This window comes from Cavia porcellus, unplaced genomic scaffold (genome assembly GCF_034190915.1).
Source record: "Cavia porcellus strain 051 isolate PalLab524CR breed Dunkin Hartley unplaced genomic scaffold, mCavPor4.1 scaffold_29, whole genome shotgun sequence".
NCBI classification, from domain to species: Eukaryota; Metazoa; Chordata; class Mammalia; order Rodentia; family Caviidae; genus Cavia; species Cavia porcellus.
Window position 1 is genome coordinate 17,791,724 of NW_026947512.1, and position 19,811 is coordinate 17,811,534.

The window sequence follows — 19,811 nt, forward strand, 5'->3', positions numbered from 1 at the left end:
CAGGTACAAGCAGCCACGGAGGTGCTGAGAGGTATAAAATCCCACCAAAAGGCTGAGCAATAGGACAAGGAGGACATAGACCAGATCACAGGCCCCTAAGGATGAGCGGGAATAAAGATCTTCTGACCAGGCAGGACAACTGACACCTCAGTAGAGAAAGCCATTTCCCCTGGGACACGAGGCCAGCACAGCACTGTGGTAAAAGTTCAAAACAGCGGACCACTCCCTGTTCTCACTGCCCAGCGCTGCCACCGGCCACCCCAGAGGAAAAGACGAGGACACAAATGAAAGAAATTCAGGATAATGCTGAATTTTTAATCTAGAAGGAAATAATCAACGTATCAATGAATCGAACCTAGTTTTCTTAGGAATGACTATACAATTCTGCACGTAGGGTCTGAAATTAAGCCCCATAGTAGGAAATATGATTTCTTTTCCTTGCCACGGCCATCTGTGATTATGGGTTAATATGCCCTGGTGAGTGAGCGGTTACCTAAAATAAGATACAGATCTCTGACTTCCCTGTGTTTCTTGGACTCTAGTTCTCCTTTTCTGTCTAGAGGTTAGCCTGTGGGACTCTGCAGAGAGAGCCGGGTCAGCTCCATACAGGTAGGACAGGGCACGATCTCTCTGTGTGGGGAGGTGGTAAGGGACAGTGCTTTGTGTGCTTGTGTTTTGGAGAACGGGATTAACTTGTGTGACATGAGACAGCTACAGTCACTTCATGAAACCTCAACACTTCATGTCCTGGGAACCTGCCATGGACTAACTACAGAAAGAAGGGGGTCGCCACTTCCACATGGCAAGCCAGTGCCCCCCACCTTGTGGCACTGAGCCCAAGCCCTAATGAGACCTCAGAGTCAGCCCAGCCTCAGGGAGACTGGAGCAGCCAAGAGGCGGAAAGAGAAGAACCGTGATCTCCCGGGTTCTTAGAAGCTCTGCCTGCCGCGTTCTGCAAGCTCAGGGGCTAGTAACCTGTGGAAGGTGAGGACAGGGTGTCTCAGTCCAGGCTGAGCATCCTAGGGAGAGCGGAAGAGCATGCTCCCCAGTGGCTGGAGATGTGAGCCCGAGGACTGAGAGAGGCTTTCTGGACACTCGTGCCCAAATAAACTAGTGTCAACTACGTGTCATCCCCGAGGCCAAGCGGTCTATTTACTATCTGGCTGTGTCCTCTGCCTGTAGAATTGGTATCACTTTTCCTATTTTACAGTCAAGAAATATGAGAAAAGGACAGACTTGCCCGAGGTCTTGCAGCTGGCAAAGGACAGGGCAGGATCCTCACGGTAGGCACTGTCCCATAGTCTGCAGCTGCAGTGATGGGGGAGTCCAGAGTCTCAGAGCCTCCCCCAAGGTCAAGAGAAAGTTCAGGGAGCCAGAGAGCTGAGCCCAAGTGAAAGGAAAGCAAGGGATTCGTGAGAGTCACATGGCCTGCTGGCCACCGGCCCTCTGGGAGAGTGGCCCTTTAAGAGCTCAGGTGTGGGTCAGTCCCTGAGCACACTTTCAGTTTTGACAGCAGAATCCAGTGCCCTGCTGGCAGCTGGGCAGAGATCGTGGCCCTGGATCAACAGGAGAAAGAAAGGCGCTAAAAGTAAGTGTGGCTGCCTGGCATCCTCGGGCAGGACGCTCTCTGGGATGGTCGCTTAGGCGACCCCCGCGTTTCCAGCTTGACCCTCAAAGGGATGGGAAGACAGGGGAGCAGACTAGGGGACTGTGTGCGGCAAGGAATCAAGGCACATAATCCAGCAGTGTGGGGAAGGTTGACCTGTATGTGTGGAGACCCCATCATTTTCTGTGAAATATCAGATGAGAAAACTATGGTCAACATACGACTTATTTTCTTTGAGCTTGCTCCCCAAATTACCTTACTCCCCTTGGGTTGTTAATTGGGTGATCTCAGACAAGCCATCTAATTTCTGAGACTCAGTTTCTAAATCTGTAAAATGGGCACATAAATAACACCTGCCACTCTAGGTTGATGTGAGTTCAAATGAGAAAATATGTGTGAAATACCTTTGCAATCTCTAGCACAAAATAGCTATCATTCTGCTATTTTTCAATGTAGTTCAATTACTCAAGGATTTATACTGCACTTTACAGATCTGGATTCAGAGAATGTGTATAAAGTGCTGAATGTGTATAAAGTAATCCCTTGCTGGTCTTGGAAGTTTTCCATCTCCAGTTTTCTGAGAGGCTACACTCAATCCATTTTTCTGGGCTCCTAAGTGTCTCTGAAACCCTTTCCACCCAGCTTTGCCTCAGCAGATTCTTAGCATCTGAAGCACAAGTAAGCAGCACAGTACTATCCTGCCTTGGCTCTCTGTGGGGGAAAATGAAGTCCCCACAGAGGAACAGCCACCACAAATTCTGAGCAACTCCTTGGCCCTGACAAGATCCTCCCTCCCTCTCCCCACCCAGATGTTACCCCAAGCTGGTCTGGTGCTGCTTGTATAAGGACAGCCGCTGGTCAAGCTCCATCTCCTCTCCCCAGCTCATGGGCCACGCAAGGTGCTCAGTTCTGTGAGACCATTTTGCCATCAGCTGTCCCCATCACTGGGAGAATTATGGCTTTGTTACCCTCGAGGGAGGAGATGTGCCAATGTCGGGGTTTGAGTAGATATAGCTGTTGGGCGGCTGGAAGCAGAAGGTCCTCCCAGGGCCGAGTCTGGAACTCTGCATCCGTGCTGGTCCCCCGCCTCTGGTCCCAGGGAACAGCAGAAGGTGCGCACTCAGGAGGCAGGGGGGCAACGTGCACTTTGATCGTTACTCGTCTCTCAGCATCCCTAGAGCGCCTGGCCTTGGCTTGTGAAGAGCATGAGCACATCAGCTGCCATTTAGTAAATCCTCATACCCTGGGTGTCTGCAGCCTCATCCTATCCCACCACACAGCGAGATGGAGGAGGAACAAGCTCCGGCCTCAATGCGCCCACTTACAGGAAACCACATAACCTACACAGGGTAGATGCTAAATAAGTGCAATAATGTTTTTCAGGAGAAAATTCTCTCTCGGTGCCTTTCAGGTGGTGTTGGTATCACGATTCGATTTCATAGCCAAGCGCCAGGTGTGGTGGTGCAGGTCTATAATAGCAACAGTCTGGAGGCTGAGGTAGGAGGACTGCTGTGAGTTCAAGGCCATCCTGGGCTACATAGTGAGTTCACAGCCACCCCACACTACACAGTGAGACACTGAATCAAAAAACCAAAACTATGGGGCTGGGGATTTAGCTCAGTGGCATAAGCGCCTGCCTTGAAAGCAGGTAGTCGTAAGTTCGATCCCTGGTACCGGTAAAAACGAAAAAGCCAAAAAAAAAAAAAAAAACCTATTTCATAGTCAAGGAAATTAATACTCCACGAGTCTATGTGAGTACACGGAAGTCACCTAGCAAGTACAAATAACAATGACATGTTCAGACGGTCTACAAACTATAATTAAAAAATTAGAGCCTGAGCATTCCTAGTCTGAAATCTGAAATGCCCTCAAACCCCAAACACTTTGAATGCCAACTTGACACAAGTGGAAAGTCCCACATTTGAAAACGTTGTAAACAGTTACCCTCAGCTTGTAAGGTATATAGGAAATACAGGTGAATTTCATTTTTGACTTGGGACCCATCCTCAAGATATATCACTGTATATATGCAGATACTCCAAAAAGTGTTTTAAAAATTCCAAGAATTTGGAGAAAGAATACTCAAACTGCATTACTCATGCCTTGTGCATGGCAGAGACCCTTACCTACATTCTGCCCTCCATCTGGGTGAGCTCATGCCACGGTCTCAGAGTCGTTACCACTGGGTGACACGGTATAACAGAGAAGGAAACTTTGGCCTCCATGTGCAAAATTACAAGAGACAAACATAGCTTACCATGCATTTATTAGATCGTGAATAAATAGCAGCTGATTTACTTTAGGAAGAAATTTCTCCCTTGGCACCTACTTCTGGGTATGGGTGTGTCTTCCCAGAAACAGTCGTTCCTGTGAAAAGTAGAAAGGAGAGGACGGGACTAATTTGCTTCTCTGACCCTGGATGAGCTGCTCTGTCCAGTTCCCATGGCTTCTGCTTTTGATTCATGTTTCCGAGGCCCTCACTCTGTGGTTAGTTGACCGTGGGCAAATTTCTTAGCTCTCTGTGCTTCTTAGCTCTTCGGTGTCTGTGAAATGGCTACCCATGCTGTCCTTCCTCCTCATGTGGTCCTGAAGGCTGAACCCGTCAACATGTGCAGATTGCTCAGAGAGAGGTCCATGTGCGATCTTCTGAGCGGATCTGTGGCGTTTGTCCTTGCCTGGCTCAGCAATGTGGCCCAACCTGCAGGGCTCATGCACAGACTTGAAAAGGCCCTCGGCAAGCAGCCTTCTCTCCTCTCACACCGTGGCAGGAAGAAAAAAGACTTCATTGATTTTACACATACGAAAGGCCATATATTAGTCCATGCTTAAAACAGCTCTTGAATGTGGTACAGTTACCACTAGTTTACAGAGGAGGGGACTGGAGGCTCAGAGTTTAAATAGCCCCCAGTCACACCGCTGACAGCCCAGCAGAGGAGTTGGCGCTCTGTGCTTCTTCACCATGAAAATCGGGATGACAGAGCCCTCTCCGCTGTCCTGTGCTTAGGCTTAATTGTCGTCTTTTTACAGGAAGAGTCTGGGTATTATTGCAAGCAATCCTATAGCCATTATTCCATCACCCCATCTCATATTCTCCCGTCCCAAGGGCACTGGCCTTTCAAGCAAGAATTGTCAGGGATGCTTCCCATGTGACAGATGAGAGGACTGAGCTAGCATATTTTGCCATGTAGTAGAACTCTGCTTATATCCCGTGGTAGAGCAGGACGCTGGCCAGAACGCTGCATGAAGAGGACGCAAAGCTCCTCCTCATGCAACACTTGCCAGGCTCTGTCTGGCCTGCCTCTGACCCCTCTTCCCAGGGAAGAGGACAGTGACAGTCCCAGGTGGACTGAAGCAGGGACTCTTCTGGAAGCAGGACAAGGAGCTGTTCTGTGCAGGTGAAGAGGCCCTTCACTCCCAGCGGGCCAGCCAGTCCTCCCTCCTCTGAACCCCAGCGCTTCCTGCTCCTCAAGCCCACACTCGTGGGTTGTAAGAAACTGCCAGCTTGGCTTCCAGTAGATCTGTTCCCTTGGCGGTCCCTGAGGCTATGAGAACCCCAAGTGACTCTCCTGGCACAAAGAAGATTAGAAGCTCAAATCTTTGTGACATTACAAGGGGCTCTCCGATGCCCAGCCAGGACCCTGGTCAGGGTGACTCTTCTTGCCTGAGAAATGGGACACCTGAGACAAGATAGGTAAAAGTTTAAACGCCAGATCATAGCACACACTGCAACATAATGGAGTTGACTAAAGAAGCTTTATAAGGAGACAAACTATTCTCCAGCACAGCCTATCCTTCCCCAATCAACAACTGTGGAGGAAGCGTGTTATGAATATATCGGGGACCCATATAATCAACTAGAAATGACATAAAAAAACTATTTCCTAATTTTAGGACCAGAAAATGACCTACCAACATACATTTAACCCAACAGAACAGACCCTTGCTCCTATTCAAGGATCAGAACAATTCCAATTCTGCCATGAGTCAAGCATCAGTCTAGCCCTTAGTTTTCCCTCTGCAATATGAAGACAATAGAATCTACTTTGGGTCAGGTAGAAGAACCCAGGGCTGCTTCAGGCTTATTCTCACAGGGCACATGGTAGGGTCCAATAAGCATTTCACACTTTCTTTTCTTAAGAAAAAACTTTAAATCCAGCTTTGACCACCCTACAACTGGAGTTTCCCTGAGACTTGCCTCTCCTGAGTTTGGGAGAAAGTCAGCCAGTGATGAAAGGGTCTCTACTGGTTTTCTTTTCTTTCTTTCTTTTTTTTTTTTTTGGAACCAGGGATTGCACTCACCACCTCACACTTGGCAGGCAGGTGCTTATGCCTCTAAGCTAAATCTCCTGCCCTCTCTACTGGTTTTTAAAGCACAGTCTTTTTTAGTTGTTGTCACAGAATCATTCTAAATTTTATCACTGCCAAGAAAGAGTTCTTGTTCCTGATAGCATGGGTGCCTCACTTGCCCACTGTCTCCCCCTGCACTGCACTCTAACTCTTTTCCAGGGTCATCTTCTGCAGGTATACCCTCCCACCTGTGCTGGCCTGATGCTCTCACCCTGGTGCTTAAGATTGTTCAAAGGCCCACCTTCCTCCCATGGGGATGTGCCCAGCCACCCAAACTTCACAATTTGAGAGGGAGCCTAGGCTGGGATCAGGACTCTCACATTGGACTCTTATATCACACAGGGCAAGTCACTCACCTTATCAGTCTAGAGGAAGGCTACTACCCTGCTCAGCCTCAGGGTCTCCAATCTCAGGAAATATTAAACAATTTGTTCATCTAGAGTTGAGAACCAGGATGAGAATCAAGGGCAGCCATTGCCAGTTTGGGCTCTTAAAAGTGAGCACGTGGCATTTGGCCTTTCCATCTATGACTATTCAGGACAGCACAAAGGGCAAGCTTAGTTCCCCGCAGCTTTGCAGCCAGCCCACCATGGGTGGGCAGAAGAGATGGGCTTTGCTCCTCCAGCCTGGATCCTCAGCCTGCCTTTAGCCAGAGGCCCCTGAGCACATCCAAATGGGCTGAGAAGGACATTTGCCTGAGGTTACACACTAGGAATTTATCTTCGACCTGATGAGAAACTAACCACACTTAAGAAAAGCTCAAACTGAAGCTACCACCTGACATCCATTTCTGTCTCCAGCCCCTCCCTTAACTCTTCCAAAGAACTGGAGAAACAGCATATCTTTATGTGCACCAGGAAATAAAAGGGTTCCTGGCTGGGAAATTCCCCTACGGAAAAGAAATAACTAAGATAAACAACTCTATTGCCTTTGGCTCGAGTTGGTACAAAGGAAGTCTCTGGGCACAGGAATTGGGGCCAAAGCAGTGTGGGGAGATAACTCCCCAGGATCCTCCCGCTCCCAGCTCCCTTATCTTTATGGGCTCTTTACTGCCCAAGGTTTATTTAGGTTTATTACCAATGTTTTCTCCTTCAACACTCTTTGTCCAATCCGTTTCAAAGTTGAAAGTCCACCAGAGTACCTGGGAAGTGGAGACCCTTTCCTACTCCCCTCTTCTCCCCTAAGCTGTATTTGGTTTGGAAGACAGCTGCTAGCAGGCCCTGTGCTGGGTTCATAGTGGTGATAAAGTCCACATAAACTGCCCTCATTTCTCCACCTTTGTCTGCCAGGCTTCACTGGGTAAGATTACAAAGACCAAAACATCTATGTTTTTACCTTTGATTCCATAACTTGGTCTACGGAGAGATCCTGGATGTCATTCAGCATCTCAAGATCTCAATTTTCTTATCCATGAGATGACTGTGATTGTCTTATTTCAAGGGAGGTTATAAAGGTTGAATTAATAGTGTCAAAAATTGGGTTCTACAAACTCCAAGAATCAGCACTTGCTGTAAGCATCCTCTCAGTGAGGTACAATTCAGTGGTGAGCTTGAAAGTATGGTTTCTGGAGTCAAAGCTGGGGTTCAAATTCTCCCCAACCCCGTCTCTCTCTGTCCACCCCCATACACTGACCCACTGGTGATATTGAAGAAACGATTTAACCTTTAGGCTTTTGTTTTTTCTGGGAGAGCCCAATTTATAGGGCTGATATTGATTAATGACCCAACACATATAAATTATGTAATGTGGTGCCTGGGGCATGGTAAGAGAATAATCAATGATGCCATTATATTGATAAGCTTAATAATTGTCAGATTTATTCTATGGTTCTCAGTTTACTTATCTAAACACACTAAAAATATTCTAGCCTCTTCCATCTACAAGGACATTGGGAGGTGGGGGATACAGCTGAAACAGAAAGACAGGGCCACATACCGGTTGTAACCAGTCATCCAGCGAGGCCATTCCCGACGTCTTGTGGTGTACGGAACACTGTGTCTCCTAGATAGAGACAAAGATTTGTTGCTGACATCCCTGTGTCGAGGAGCATGCAGTTTGGGTAAGAAGACAAAGTCTCCATGCAACTATTGAGAAATGATAAACTGTAGGAGAACGGGGCTCTAGATGTTAGGGGAAGGAGGCTCCACCTATCTGTTCGCTCAGTAGGACTTATGTCAGTTGCTGGAGATAGAAAACCAAACAGGTACTACCAGAGTCCTCCACTCAGCTAGTTTCAGGAGACAAAGGACCTTCATCTCCTGTGGTTATTGTCTTTCAGCATCTCACCCACAAGGCTCCAGGCCCCTGGGGAGCCACAGCAATGATGCTCTCCGTGCTTGTCTCCCTGCTGGCTATCTTCCCAGGTATGTCACCAGGTCCCAACTTCCTGAGGCTCTACTCACTACCCCCATACCCTCCAGGTACCAGTTCCCTGGAAAGCTGAAATCAGACTCTTCCCTAAGGACATTCCAATCAGAATTTGTACTTTTTAAGAGGGAACCATACAGAGGAAGTGCAGAAGGTCATGCCTGAAAATAGGTCACCAGGCCTGGGACTGGGGGAAGGGGCAGGAATGGCAATTTCTAATTTCAAGACCACAGTTCAGATCTTTTCTGGGGGATTAAGAAGAAGCTGACCCCAAACCAAGCAACTTTATGAGTGATTAATAGATCTGAAGAAAATCAGTTCTCCTTCCTGATTCTTAGTATTTTTATCTGGAAAAACGAAATCAGCTACAGTCTTTAGAGAAACAAGGAGCTAGCAGGCTGAAAATGCAAAAGCACAGTGCTCTACAAAGTGATAAATTCTGTAAACACAAAAGATAGCATAATTGTCATCCACTGTCCTCAAAAATTTTGCATTAATGAATTATAATAAGAGTCAAATAATAGTTAAGCAATCTTTTGATTTTTTTTTTTTTTTGTATTGACTAAGCAACTGTCTTACTGTAGTACTTCACAAATAAACAGAATGGATGAGTGTTGGGTAGAAAATTGCATCTCTGCGGGGTGGGTGGCCTGGCTCCATCAGCTGGATTTGCACCTCCTGGGGCCCAGGAAGCATCTATCTTTTCTCTCCACAGTGGTCTCCACAAAAAGCCCCATCTTCGGTCCCAAAGAGGTGAGCGCTGTGGAAGGGAGCTCAGTGTCCATCACATGCTACTACCCACCCTCTTCTGTCAACCGGCACACACGGAAGTACTGGTGTCGCCAGGGAGCTAGCAGCAGCTGCATGACCCTCATCTCCTCACAAGGCTACGTCTCCCAGAACTACGCAGGCAGAGCTAACCTCACCGACTTCCAAGAACTTGATGCCTTCGTGGTGAACATCAGCCATCTCAGCCAACAGGACTCTGGACATTACAAGTGTGGCCTGGGCATCAACACCCGAGGCCTGAACTTTGATGTAAACTTGAAAGTCAGCCAGGGTAAGCATCCGGGCTCCTCGGGCTCTTGATGCACTCAGAAGGAATCATGTCAAGTGTAGTGGGGAGGGAGGGGCTGTGCAGGAAGAATTCCTAGTGGGACCGATATCCTGGCTTGCAGTCTGAAGGTTCTTTCTCCCAAGGAAAGACTTTTCATAGTAGGGTACAGGAATGAGGTAGTCTTGTTTGGGTGTGACGAGTCTTCTGGGCCAGTAACATTTCAGGGCTTCACGGAGGCCCCAGTGTAGGATACCAGGACAGCTTTCCTCTTTGTGCTTATTAGAAGTTGGACAAGAGGTCCATAGTCTAAGATGATAGGAAAGTCAAAATTATGGGGATCCTTCAATTCCTACTACAAATACACTCTTGGTATTAAAGCCTTGTATCACCAGAAGTTCTTTCAAAATGTAATTTTTTAAAAATGGGATCCATTAAGCCAGGTATGGTGCTATATACCTGTAATCTGGGAGGCTAAGGCAGGAGGATCTGAAGTCTGATCTCAGTCTGGGCAACTTAACAAGTTAGTGAGACCATGTCTCAAAACAGAAAAATTAAAAAATAAAGGACTGGGATGCATCTCAGTGTTCAATCCTCAGTACTACCAAAACAAAATAACCAGAATAAAAATGGAATCCATTAGTCCATCACAAGTGTTGGCATTAATTACAGCCTTACTTCTTGACCAGTGATCAGGATCCTGAAGAGATGGACACTGAACACCGAACAAGGCTGTTTTCATTGAAGAAATGCAAAAAAAGAAAGGTTCTTTCTGACAAGAATTCAACAAGGAAGGCACTGTAGATAGTCACAGGCCACTTAGAAATCTTAAGGGAGGAAACTGGAGGAATTAGACATATCTTCTTTCTCGGGAATAAGTGTATTGTTATCCGTACACTAAACAAACAGTTTATTCTGATGCTGGTGGAGACTCATAGTGAAGCACTAACTCATTGATTCAAAAGACAGCCCATTCCAAGTTTGGGCTCTTGTAAGTTTGTATTGCAATACACTGAAACCCGTCACCCTTTGCTTACGTTCATCCTATTCATTTCCACACGTGTGAGTTTAGATCTTGGCATCATGCTGACCACAGCAGAAAAGTTAAATGTGGGGAAAATGTATCTGCCTCCCAGTCCAGCGAGATCAGGATTACCTACCCCAGAGAGGACATAGTGAGTGATGAGATGTGAGGAGGAAGGGACAGAGGTGCAAGAAACTAGAGTAGCTGGAGGCAGGCTTCATGGAGGAATTGGCAGTCAAGCTGGACCTCAGAGGCTAAGGGAAGAGAGAGGATGATTCTTTCCTTTACCCATCCTGAGGGCCATGACCAGTGCCTGTATAATGAGAATCAGGTTAGCAAGAGAATGCATACCAAATGCATTGCATCAAAGTTTCACAGACATCAAAGCCTTCAGAATGATGTTCCAAAGACACAGAGGAAGCCATCTGATTTCATGCTTAGGTTCCAGGAAGCAGGAATGGACATGAAGAATAGGATAAGCCAAAATGGCATGGGCTATTAGTAGGGAGCCAGCAGCAAACCAGCAGGGCTGTCTGTTCAGCTTCCTCTTGGACCCTCAGTGGTAGCATTACTTCATCCCAAGTACGCGACAGGATGCCTTGGGAATGAGGGTCTTAGGATACACAGGGTGGGTCACAGAAGCTTCTTGTGGCCAGGTATTACATGGAAAGATAGGGACAAAGCAGAGCAATGCTTTTACATTTTATGGGTAGCTTTGGGGTATGGGTAGCTTTGGAGCCCTAGTTCCTATATCTGGCCTTGGGAAAAAGAAATTCTAGTTTCTGTAGATTTGGGTCAAATAAGGAGTAAGAAGGCAAGATAGAAGTCCAAGAAAAGTTTTGTTTCTGAGGCTCCTTTAAGGCTTTCCCAAGCCTTCACTTTTGGGGTACTGTCTCCTGAGCTTCAACAAATATCCTCCAACAGTGTCTCCGTTGGCAATAAGGCATTCCAGGTGGTAGCCTCATCTGGCCCCTCAGTGGGAATAACAGAGTCTGATTTCACTAGAAGATAGGTCACTCACAACTACCGTGTCCTCTCATCCTGCAGATCCCCGGCTACTGAATAACACCGATGTCTACACCGAGGACATAGGCAGTACAGTGACCATCAACTGCCCTTTCAAGAGTCAGAATGCTATTACAAAGAAGTCCTTGTGTAAGAAGACAGATGAGTCCTGTGTGTTAGTCATCGACTCAAATAATAACGTTCACCCCAGCTTCATAGGCAGAGTGCGCTTGGTTGTTCAGGGCACTGGCCAACTGGTGTTCGGCATCGTTATCAATCAGCTGAGACCTAGTGATGCAGGGATGTATGTCTGCCAAGCTGGGGAAGGTCCTAGCAGTGACAAAACGAATGTTGATCTCCAGGTGCTAGAGCCCAAGCCTGAGCTGGTTTATGGACAACTGAGGGGTTCGGTGACCTTTGACTGTGCCTTGGGCCCTGAGGTGGCACATTTGCAAAAGTTTCTGTGCCGGGTGAACAAAGAGAAAAGTTGCGATGTGATCATTAACACCTTGGGGAAGAGGGACCCAGCTTTTGAGGGCAGGATACTACTCAGTACCAAGGATACAACTGACGGCCACTTCAGTGTGCAGATCACAGGCCTGCAGACAGGCGATGCAGGGAAATACCTGTGCGGAGCCCACTCGGACGGACAGCCCCAGGAAGGCTGGCCCTTACAGGCTGTGCAGCTCTTTGTCAACCAGGGTGAGACCCTGCAGGCGGGGCAGGGTGGGGAGACGGTCTGGCTGGTGGGAGGCTACATTCCCTGAATATATATCCGTCCTTACCCACCAGTCAACGCAGGCCCTTCCCAAGCAGCCCTACACCGGGTACTGCATGGCCAGCAGTGCAGCCTCAGCCTCATGCTAGTCCTGATTGCTCTTCTCTGTTAGCATGGACTTTTGCTGGCCATCCTTAGTTAATATGAATAAGGAGAGCTGAGCTCTTAAGGCAAGAATTGTAGACTGTCAGGGATTCTATGCCTTGGTAGGCCTTGTCTCTTCCCCTGAGCCCAGAGCCCTGAGCAAGGTGGATGCCCCATCCCTTACACTGAGATTGGCCTCAAAACTTCCAAGAAGGTGAGGCCCTGGCCTCAAATTTTCCACTCCTGCATTATTAAGTTACTTGTTATTTGGCATGATCCAGCCCACCCAAGTACACTTCAGAGAAGCATCAACTCAGTAAAATAAATGAAAATCTGCTCCTTCTCACCCTTGTGCACTCTGCATAGCTACCCTCATGAGAAGCAGCAACTCCATGTGTGTAGTTCAAAGTACCTGTGCTTGTAACTTTTCTTTAGGGAGTCTTTGCTCCCAGTGTACCCTTTCCATGTCTGGCTCCAGGTCTTTTCTACATCCTTTCCCATCTTCAGCCATGCAGGGTTCTCCCTAAATTGCAGCATTAGTTAAGAATGGATGGTCCTCTTTGAGATGTCTCTTAGGGTCTTTGATCACTAAAATTGTCAATGCTACTTATATGTTAAATCATATTCACTCTAAATGTATTTTATTAACGTGTCAATGATCCATGAGGGTATTTATGTAAGATAAGCTAACACACACACACACACAGAGAGAGAGAGAGAGAGGTTTTATAAGAAGCCAAAGGCTGATTTTCTCTCTCTAAATTGGCTCCATTCTCTGCTCAGAACAAGGTGGGAAAAAAAGAATGAGATGTACACATAGTGGTGGCAAAGGACTGGAGTCTGCTCCTGGAGGCTCCAGAAAGGCTGTTCATCTCAGAGCAAGTCTTGCATTTTCTGGGTGGGTGAGCTGCCTCATCTACACTTCGCCTTCCACCCTGGCTGAGACCATGGCGGTGAGCTGCTTGGGCCAGGCAAGGCCATCCCTGCACTACAATCTTCTCATGCCACCTCCACCTGTCTTCCAGAGACCATAATTCCCCAGACTCCCACAGTTGTGAAGGGGGTGACAGGAGGCTCCGTGGCTGTGCTCTGCCCCTACAACCCCAAGGAGAGCAAGAGCTTGAAGAACTGGTGTCGCTGGAAAGGGGAGAATACTGGCCGCTGCCCGCCGCTGGTGGACAGCCAGGGGCTGGTTCAGAATAAGTACAATGGCAGGCTGGCTGTCTATGATGAGCCGGGCAATAGCTCCTACACGGTCATACTCAATCAGCTCACCACCCAGGATGCGGGCTTCTACTGGTGTCTCGCCAGCAGCGATGCTCGCTGGACGACCATGGTGGAGATCAAGGTTGTTGACGGTAAGAGCCAAACCTGGCAAGAGGGAAGGGAGGAAGCTTCAAGGCCACTCCCACAGCGGCAGTTTCACCCCAGCACTCCCCCTCCTACCTCACCTCCATCCGGGCTGATGCTCAGATGGGATGGTCTCCAAGACAGAGACCACCCTGCCTAGCAGTCACATTTTCACACCTATGACAAGCCCCCTATGCACTTGCGCATGTAGCACATACTAATAGTGGGAACAGCAGCCTCCCTTGCTAGGGGCAGGGATCACCTGAGGCAGAGTATTGGAGATGGCTCTGGCATTGGGTCTAAACAAAAAGGAAGAGTAAGGGAAGCACACTGTAGTCAACCAGCTGGGGTCTACGTTCTCTGAGAGATGTTGATCATGGTTGACACCAATAATAATGTACTATGTAATGTACTAATGTACATTGGCACATTACTGTGTTTTGTATGCATCAGCAAAGCACAGTTATTTACAATGCTATCCAAAGAGGAAATACACACGGAGGTTACCACCACAGGTACTTCCTGCAGCATCTCCCAGGGCCACCTTTTAACCTGTTTTTTCCTCCCTTCCAACTGCAGGGGAACCCAGCCTCAAGATATCAAAAAACACAACTGCTGCGTTGGGAGACACTGTCAAGCTGGCCTGCCACTACCCGTGCAAATTCTATTCCTATGAGAAATATTGGTGCAAATGGAGCAAACAGGGCTGTCAGGCCCTGCCCAGCCAAGATGAAGGGCCCAGCCAGGCCTTTGTGAGCTGTGATCAGGACAGCCGGCTCGTCTCCGTGACCCTGCAGTCCATCACCAAGGAAGACGAGGGCTGGTACTGGTGTGGTGTGAAGCAGGGCCAGAGCTTGGGAGAGACTGCAGCTGTCTATGTGACAGTGGTGGAGAAGGCCAGGGGTGAGTCTCCAAACTCCACAGCACCTTTCCAAGGCCCTTGCTTAACTATTTCTCAATCAGGGGTGGCTCCTAGATTTGGCTGTAAGAAATAGGAGGGGGGCAGTGACGGTGTTGCTCACACATGCTGACAAAGTAAAACAGTGGGCCTGTGAATTAGCCTTGCCATTAAGGTAAGTCCCGTTGTCACCTCTTCAAGCCAGATAGAAATCATTTTTATACCTAGAACTCTGCTTTTATGTGCAGCAATTTTATAGCCACTATTCTATGCAACATAGTTACCCTCCTTCCTTCTCCCCAAACCGGACAAGGACCAGATACCTTATTCATGACATCTGATCCAAAGAAATGAAGGCGTGGAGCTGGTGGTGCAGCTTGGGGCTAATGCATGTATGAAGCTCTAGCAGCACCAAAAAGAAAAAAATTAAGACAACTTTCATCTGCGTTTATGACCACTTTTTAAAACAACACATGAAATCTCTAAAAGTGTTTTTAATCCCCTCAGAAGTCTGGATGGTGTCCAGGTCCGTGTGGTCTGGTTCACTGAGGGTTGGCTGCCAGCCTACCACCAGGCAGCAGCAGCATCCTGCTCAAGCCTGCAGACAGCAGGATGGGGTGGAGGTTCAGCCTCTGCCCCTAGTTTTGGGCCCAGCCCTATTCAGAACTGGGTCTGTGGCATCCAGCCTCAAACATGGAAACAAACTCAATAGCATTGCAGTGGATGTCATCTGTGACAAGCCAGAGAAAGCTGTGGCTCCTCTGTCTCCAGCGTCATCACAGAGCTACCCTAACAGATAACGTGGACCTATGATGCCTAATGATGTCTCACTGCTCAGATCTTCTAACTTCCAAAAGTAAGAACAGGAGATCAAACCCTAATGCATCCCTTGCTGTGCTCTGCCCCAGGGTCTGGTGCTGTCAACGTCGACCCACCTGTAAACAGTGCTCCTGAGGAGGAGGTGGTACAGTCCCATAGTGAGGAGTTTGAGAACAAAGCTGTCCTGAACCCTAGGCTTTTAGTAGAGGAAAAAGTGGCGGAGGACCCAGAAAACCAAGCCGGTGGGAACAGAGCATCCATAGATGGCAGCAGGTAAGGGCTTTTCACTTGGAGAACTCCTTAGAAGCCCAGGAGCCGAGTCTAGTTCACTAGGTCCAAAGGGCACAGTGTGCCTGCATCTTAAATGGAGCCATCACTACCTCTGCTTGTGCACTGGGGTCCTGACACTCTCAGTCCTTCTCCCGTGGCTGGAGCAGGGTTTGCACCTCAGCTCCATCTCCCAGGGTGGGATACAGAGACAGCCCTGTTCTTGTCTTGCTGGGCCTGACAGACTTCTTAGGACAGAGCTAGGAGCTCTGTCATGAAGGTAAGATGGATGATAAACCAGGGAGGACCACTAATCAGAGTCAATTTCCCTGTGCAACCTGGAGCCCCAAAGTCCCCTTCACTATGATGGACCCATGTAATCCTTCTTTCAGCTCTGCAGGGCAAGGTGGGAGCTCCAAAGTTCTGCTCTCCACCCTGGTACCCCTGGGACTGGTGCTGGCATTGGGGACTGTGGCTGTGTGGGTGGCCAGAGTCCGGCACCGAAAGAACGTGGGTAAGTCCCAAATGCTCCCCACTCCACCTCTAGCCCTAAATCCTTCACCCCAGCACAGATGTCCAGAGAGGAGGCCACCACCCTCTCCCTTTCCATAGACTCACACAGAGGATTCTGAGGAAGCAGAAGCTGGGGAATGGGGGTTGGGAGATATACCCCATATTGCCACAAATTAACTAAGAGCTGCTGTCCAGATACGGTTCTTGGCAGGCCATCTCTCATTGGTTGGGTTTTAGGTTCAGATGCAAGGCTGTTAGGAGACCAGGGAGGCTTGGGCTTTAAACGTCTCGATCACTAATGCAGTGCGTGACTTTGGCATGCCCCCATTTCATTCCTCCATTTTCTTGTAGTTCCAGGCAGGATGATAATAATCACCTCACAGAGTTGATCTGAGGCTAAATTGGGCACCATGCTTTCAGAGTCACCAAGTGACAAAGGCCAGGAATCAAGCCTTGATTACCCATGAGAAGGGACTGAGGTCTCTTCCGTTCTGCTTTGGGTCAGAGTCAGGCAGTTATGAGAGCACAGCTGTCCCATAGGCTGTAGGGGATCTTCTCGGAGAGCGTGGATCCCCAGGTCTCCGCTGACCAGCCCTTTTCCCACACCAATTCTTCTTTCTGCCTAATAGACCGCATATCCATTAGAAGCTACCGGACGGACATAAGCATGTCAGACTTTGAGAACTCCAGAGATTTTGGTGGCAATGACAACGTGGGTGCCTCTCCAGACACTCAGGAGACAGTGCTTGAAGGGAAAGTTGGTATGTCCAATCCCCAGGCAGTGAGCACTGGTTCTGACCTTGTACCAAGTGAGAACAGGGTGCTGAGAACTAACCACTCTCTCCATGCAGAGGCCATGGCCAACATTGAGAGCACCAGGGACACTGAAGAGCCCAAGAAGGCAAAAAGGGTAAGGGGGAGGAGGGAGAAGAGGCCTGGCTGTATGACAGCATTGCAGCATGAGGGACTTCAGCCAGACTTCAGGACAAAACCACCTCCGTGTGGGGGCTGAGTCCAGAATAGGGAGGACGGTGGAAACAGAATCCAAGAGGTCCTCCTGGCTGTGAAATGTAGAGATGGATGAGGCCAAGGAGGGAGGGAACCTAGGAGCTGAGAAAGATGTGGTCACAGGTAGGGAGATGACATGTCAGCACTGGGGACCAGGGACTTTCCAGTGCTTGGTTACCCATCCTCCTTTGAGTGGTTGCTGGACCCAGCAGAAATCTGCTCACAGTGGGCAACATGACCATCACTGGAAACACCTGCCCACTCCAACCAAGTGGCAGTGCCAAAGTCCAGAAAGGTAACACCTGCCTTTGGGTTCCATGGTGCCCTCCTCTGCACTTTGTGAAGGCCCCCTGGACGGATACCAATTGCCTCCAACCCAGAGGCACAAAGGCTTTGGGGCATATCTGCCTTCCTCATGGTGATAGGGACCTCACTTGGCCCAGTTAGGAGATGGAGTTGTTCCTGGAGTCAAGCCTGGGGGTGCTAGAAGGTGACCTCTCCAAGAAGGTGGAGAAAGAAAACCACGAATGTCTGGCTGATGCCACACTAGGGCCCCTTGCATGCAGACTGTGTGGCCCTACTTCCGGGGACAGCCCCTGGACCCCAGAGGTGGTTCTGCCCCATGTGTCAAAAGGAGGTAGTGAGACAGAGGAGGTATTTTTAGAGGCTGCAACTTTCCATTTCTCATAATTAAGTCCTCCCAGTGAGCATGAGAGCTGAAGTGAGGACAGAGGTCACACAGCTGGCTCAGGTCAAGGTGGCAAATCCAGGATACCGAGCTGTCCGCTCCCTCCCCGCCATGCTCACTGATGTCTCTGCTATTGCCCCTCAGTCATCCAAGGAGGAAGCCGACATGGCCTACTCAGCCTTCCTGCTGCAGTCCAGCAACATTGCTACACAGGCCCAGGACAAGCCCAGTGAAGCATGAGCAGTGCCAGCCGCTGTCGCTCACCATGACAATCACCTTCAGAATCACATTGATCTTTGGGGCCCCAGCTTCAGGGCCTCCCCTGCCTGCACTCACACCCACATGAGTTTTTCTCCCTGTCCCGAAGGTGCAATGCTCCGCCTTCACCACCCCTTGGTGACATTAAAGCCTGTCCTAATTTCTGCTGTTAGGGTGAGGAGTGCAAGGAGCTCCCACCTGCAGCTTCTGTCTGATGAGAAAACTTAAGGGTTGGGGAAGGATTCCAGTCTTGGAGGGAGCACCTGAAAGCAGAAGGGCCAGCTTGGGGCCCATCTCAGGAAAGAGCCATGTGGAGCCTCTCTGTACCCTGAGGGTGAGAAGTCAAGGAGATTTTTCCCTCCACTCCATCTCTGCCCCTCTTCCTTCCTCCCCTTTTTTTCCTTTATTCCAAGGACACATGTGACTCTTACTAGAATTCAGGTGCCCTGCTAGACTCTGGGAAAGGTGTGTCTGCAACCCAGCTACTGGCTAAAACGCTATAAATATCCCTGGACAAATCCTGTGCTTCTCTCTGTGTCCGTCAGCTCACTAACATCCAGCATCTCATATCTGCCCTTTCTGGGTGACATCATAAAGTGCCAGGGCCTAAGGCATACACACAGCCTTTACAAATACACACTCAGCACCACATAGATAAGAACAGGGAGGCCCTGAAAGAGACCCTTGGGTACCCAGTGGCATAAACCACTCTCAAGCCGGATTTGACATCTCCTATCTTCTTGACTACTGATCTTTCTATGAGATCCCAGTCCCCTGTTGGAGGCAATTTTAGAATAAGGTGGAAGGGGAAAATGTACATAGAGACAGACTCTGTCTAGGCCCTAACCTGGAAAAGACAACTTTTCCCTTCCTGTCACTCACATGGATCTGTGATGAAGAAACAGTCAAATTCAACTGGAAGAGTTCCCTCCAGATGGACAGGAGGAAGAGGCATTTAACCAAGCCTGGGAAGAGCTGATCTCCCAAAAGCTGAAGGTGCAGGTCTTTTTCCTCTCGGCTCAGTACTTCACCCAGCATCTACAAGCTTGTACTTGCTGACAAATCAGAAATGTTACTTAATTAAAGCCCGTGATTGCCACTAACAAGGCTCAGACTGCATTTGTCCACAACACCTGTGTTTTCCCAGACAACCCTTTCAGAGCACTTTGCCTTGGTTCCCACAACACGCATCCAAGCCAACAGGCTCCCCACCTCCAATGCTGAGCAGAAGGGGCCTGGGAAAATGGCTAAGGAAATACAAACTCATCCTCAACAAAAAAATTGTTTTGTGTCTACTCCGGTAGTTAAGACCCTAAAGTTCTGTATTATAGAACATAATTAAGATGATAGTAGAATAAAGCAAGTAGAACCTCGTAAGTGCTGGAAGAAAAACCTTGGTAAAGCATCCATGGAACACTTACTTGGAATCTCAAATGCCCTCCAAGACTTGAGGTGCTTCTGATCAAAACCATACAAACTAGTTAAATGATAACTTATGGTGGACAATAGCTGACTTAGAGTCGTTTGGGGGGTATAGAGACTATGTGGTGTCTTATAAGGAAGATCCAAATTGTCCACTGACATCTTACTCCCCTAACACCTAGCGTCTTCCTCATGACCTGAAAGTCAATGGTCAGCCTGTATAGCCTATCCCAAGCCCTGGAATCAAAGGCCCACAGATGATCTTACTTTATCTCTAACGAGGTTTGTCAATAACTAATACAAAGTCAACCAATGTCTTGTCC

The 19,811-nt window shown here is 48.5% G+C and overlaps 1 protein-coding gene across 1 annotated transcript; it reads left to right on the forward strand.

The window, feature by feature from the left end:
• The first annotated feature begins 1,434 nt into the window (after window positions 1–1,434).
• Pigr (polymeric immunoglobulin receptor) lies at window positions 1,435–19,172 on the forward strand. Its single transcript, XM_003474772.4, has 11 exons — window positions 1,435–1,588; window positions 8,232–8,316; window positions 9,036–9,380; window positions 11,446–12,105; window positions 13,291–13,623; window positions 14,195–14,518; window positions 15,422–15,605; window positions 15,992–16,113; window positions 16,742–16,873; window positions 16,964–17,022; window positions 17,953–19,172. The coding sequence occupies exons 2-11, from the start codon at window positions 8,274–8,276 to the stop codon at window positions 18,046–18,048; spliced, it is 2,298 nt and encodes a 765-aa protein (XP_003474820.1). The 5' UTR covers window positions 1,435–1,588; window positions 8,232–8,273; the 3' UTR covers window positions 18,049–19,172.
• The last annotated feature ends 639 nt before the right edge of the window (window positions 19,173–19,811 follow it).

What these genes read in the sequence shown, in the direction of transcription:
- Pigr (XM_003474772.4), top strand. Translation starts at nt 8,274, where the DNA reads ATGATGCTCTCCGTGCTTGTCTCCCTGCTGGCTATCTTCCCAG. An exon ending in GCAGCTCTTTGTCAACCAGG is followed by an intron (nt 12,106 to 13,290) that starts GTGAGACCCTGC and finishes CCTGTCTTCCAG; the next exon opens with AGACCATAATTCCCCAGACT. An exon ending in AGTGGTGGAGAAGGCCAGGG is followed by an intron (nt 14,519 to 15,421) that starts GTGAGTCTCCAA and finishes GCTCTGCCCCAG; the next exon opens with GGTCTGGTGCTGTCAACGTC.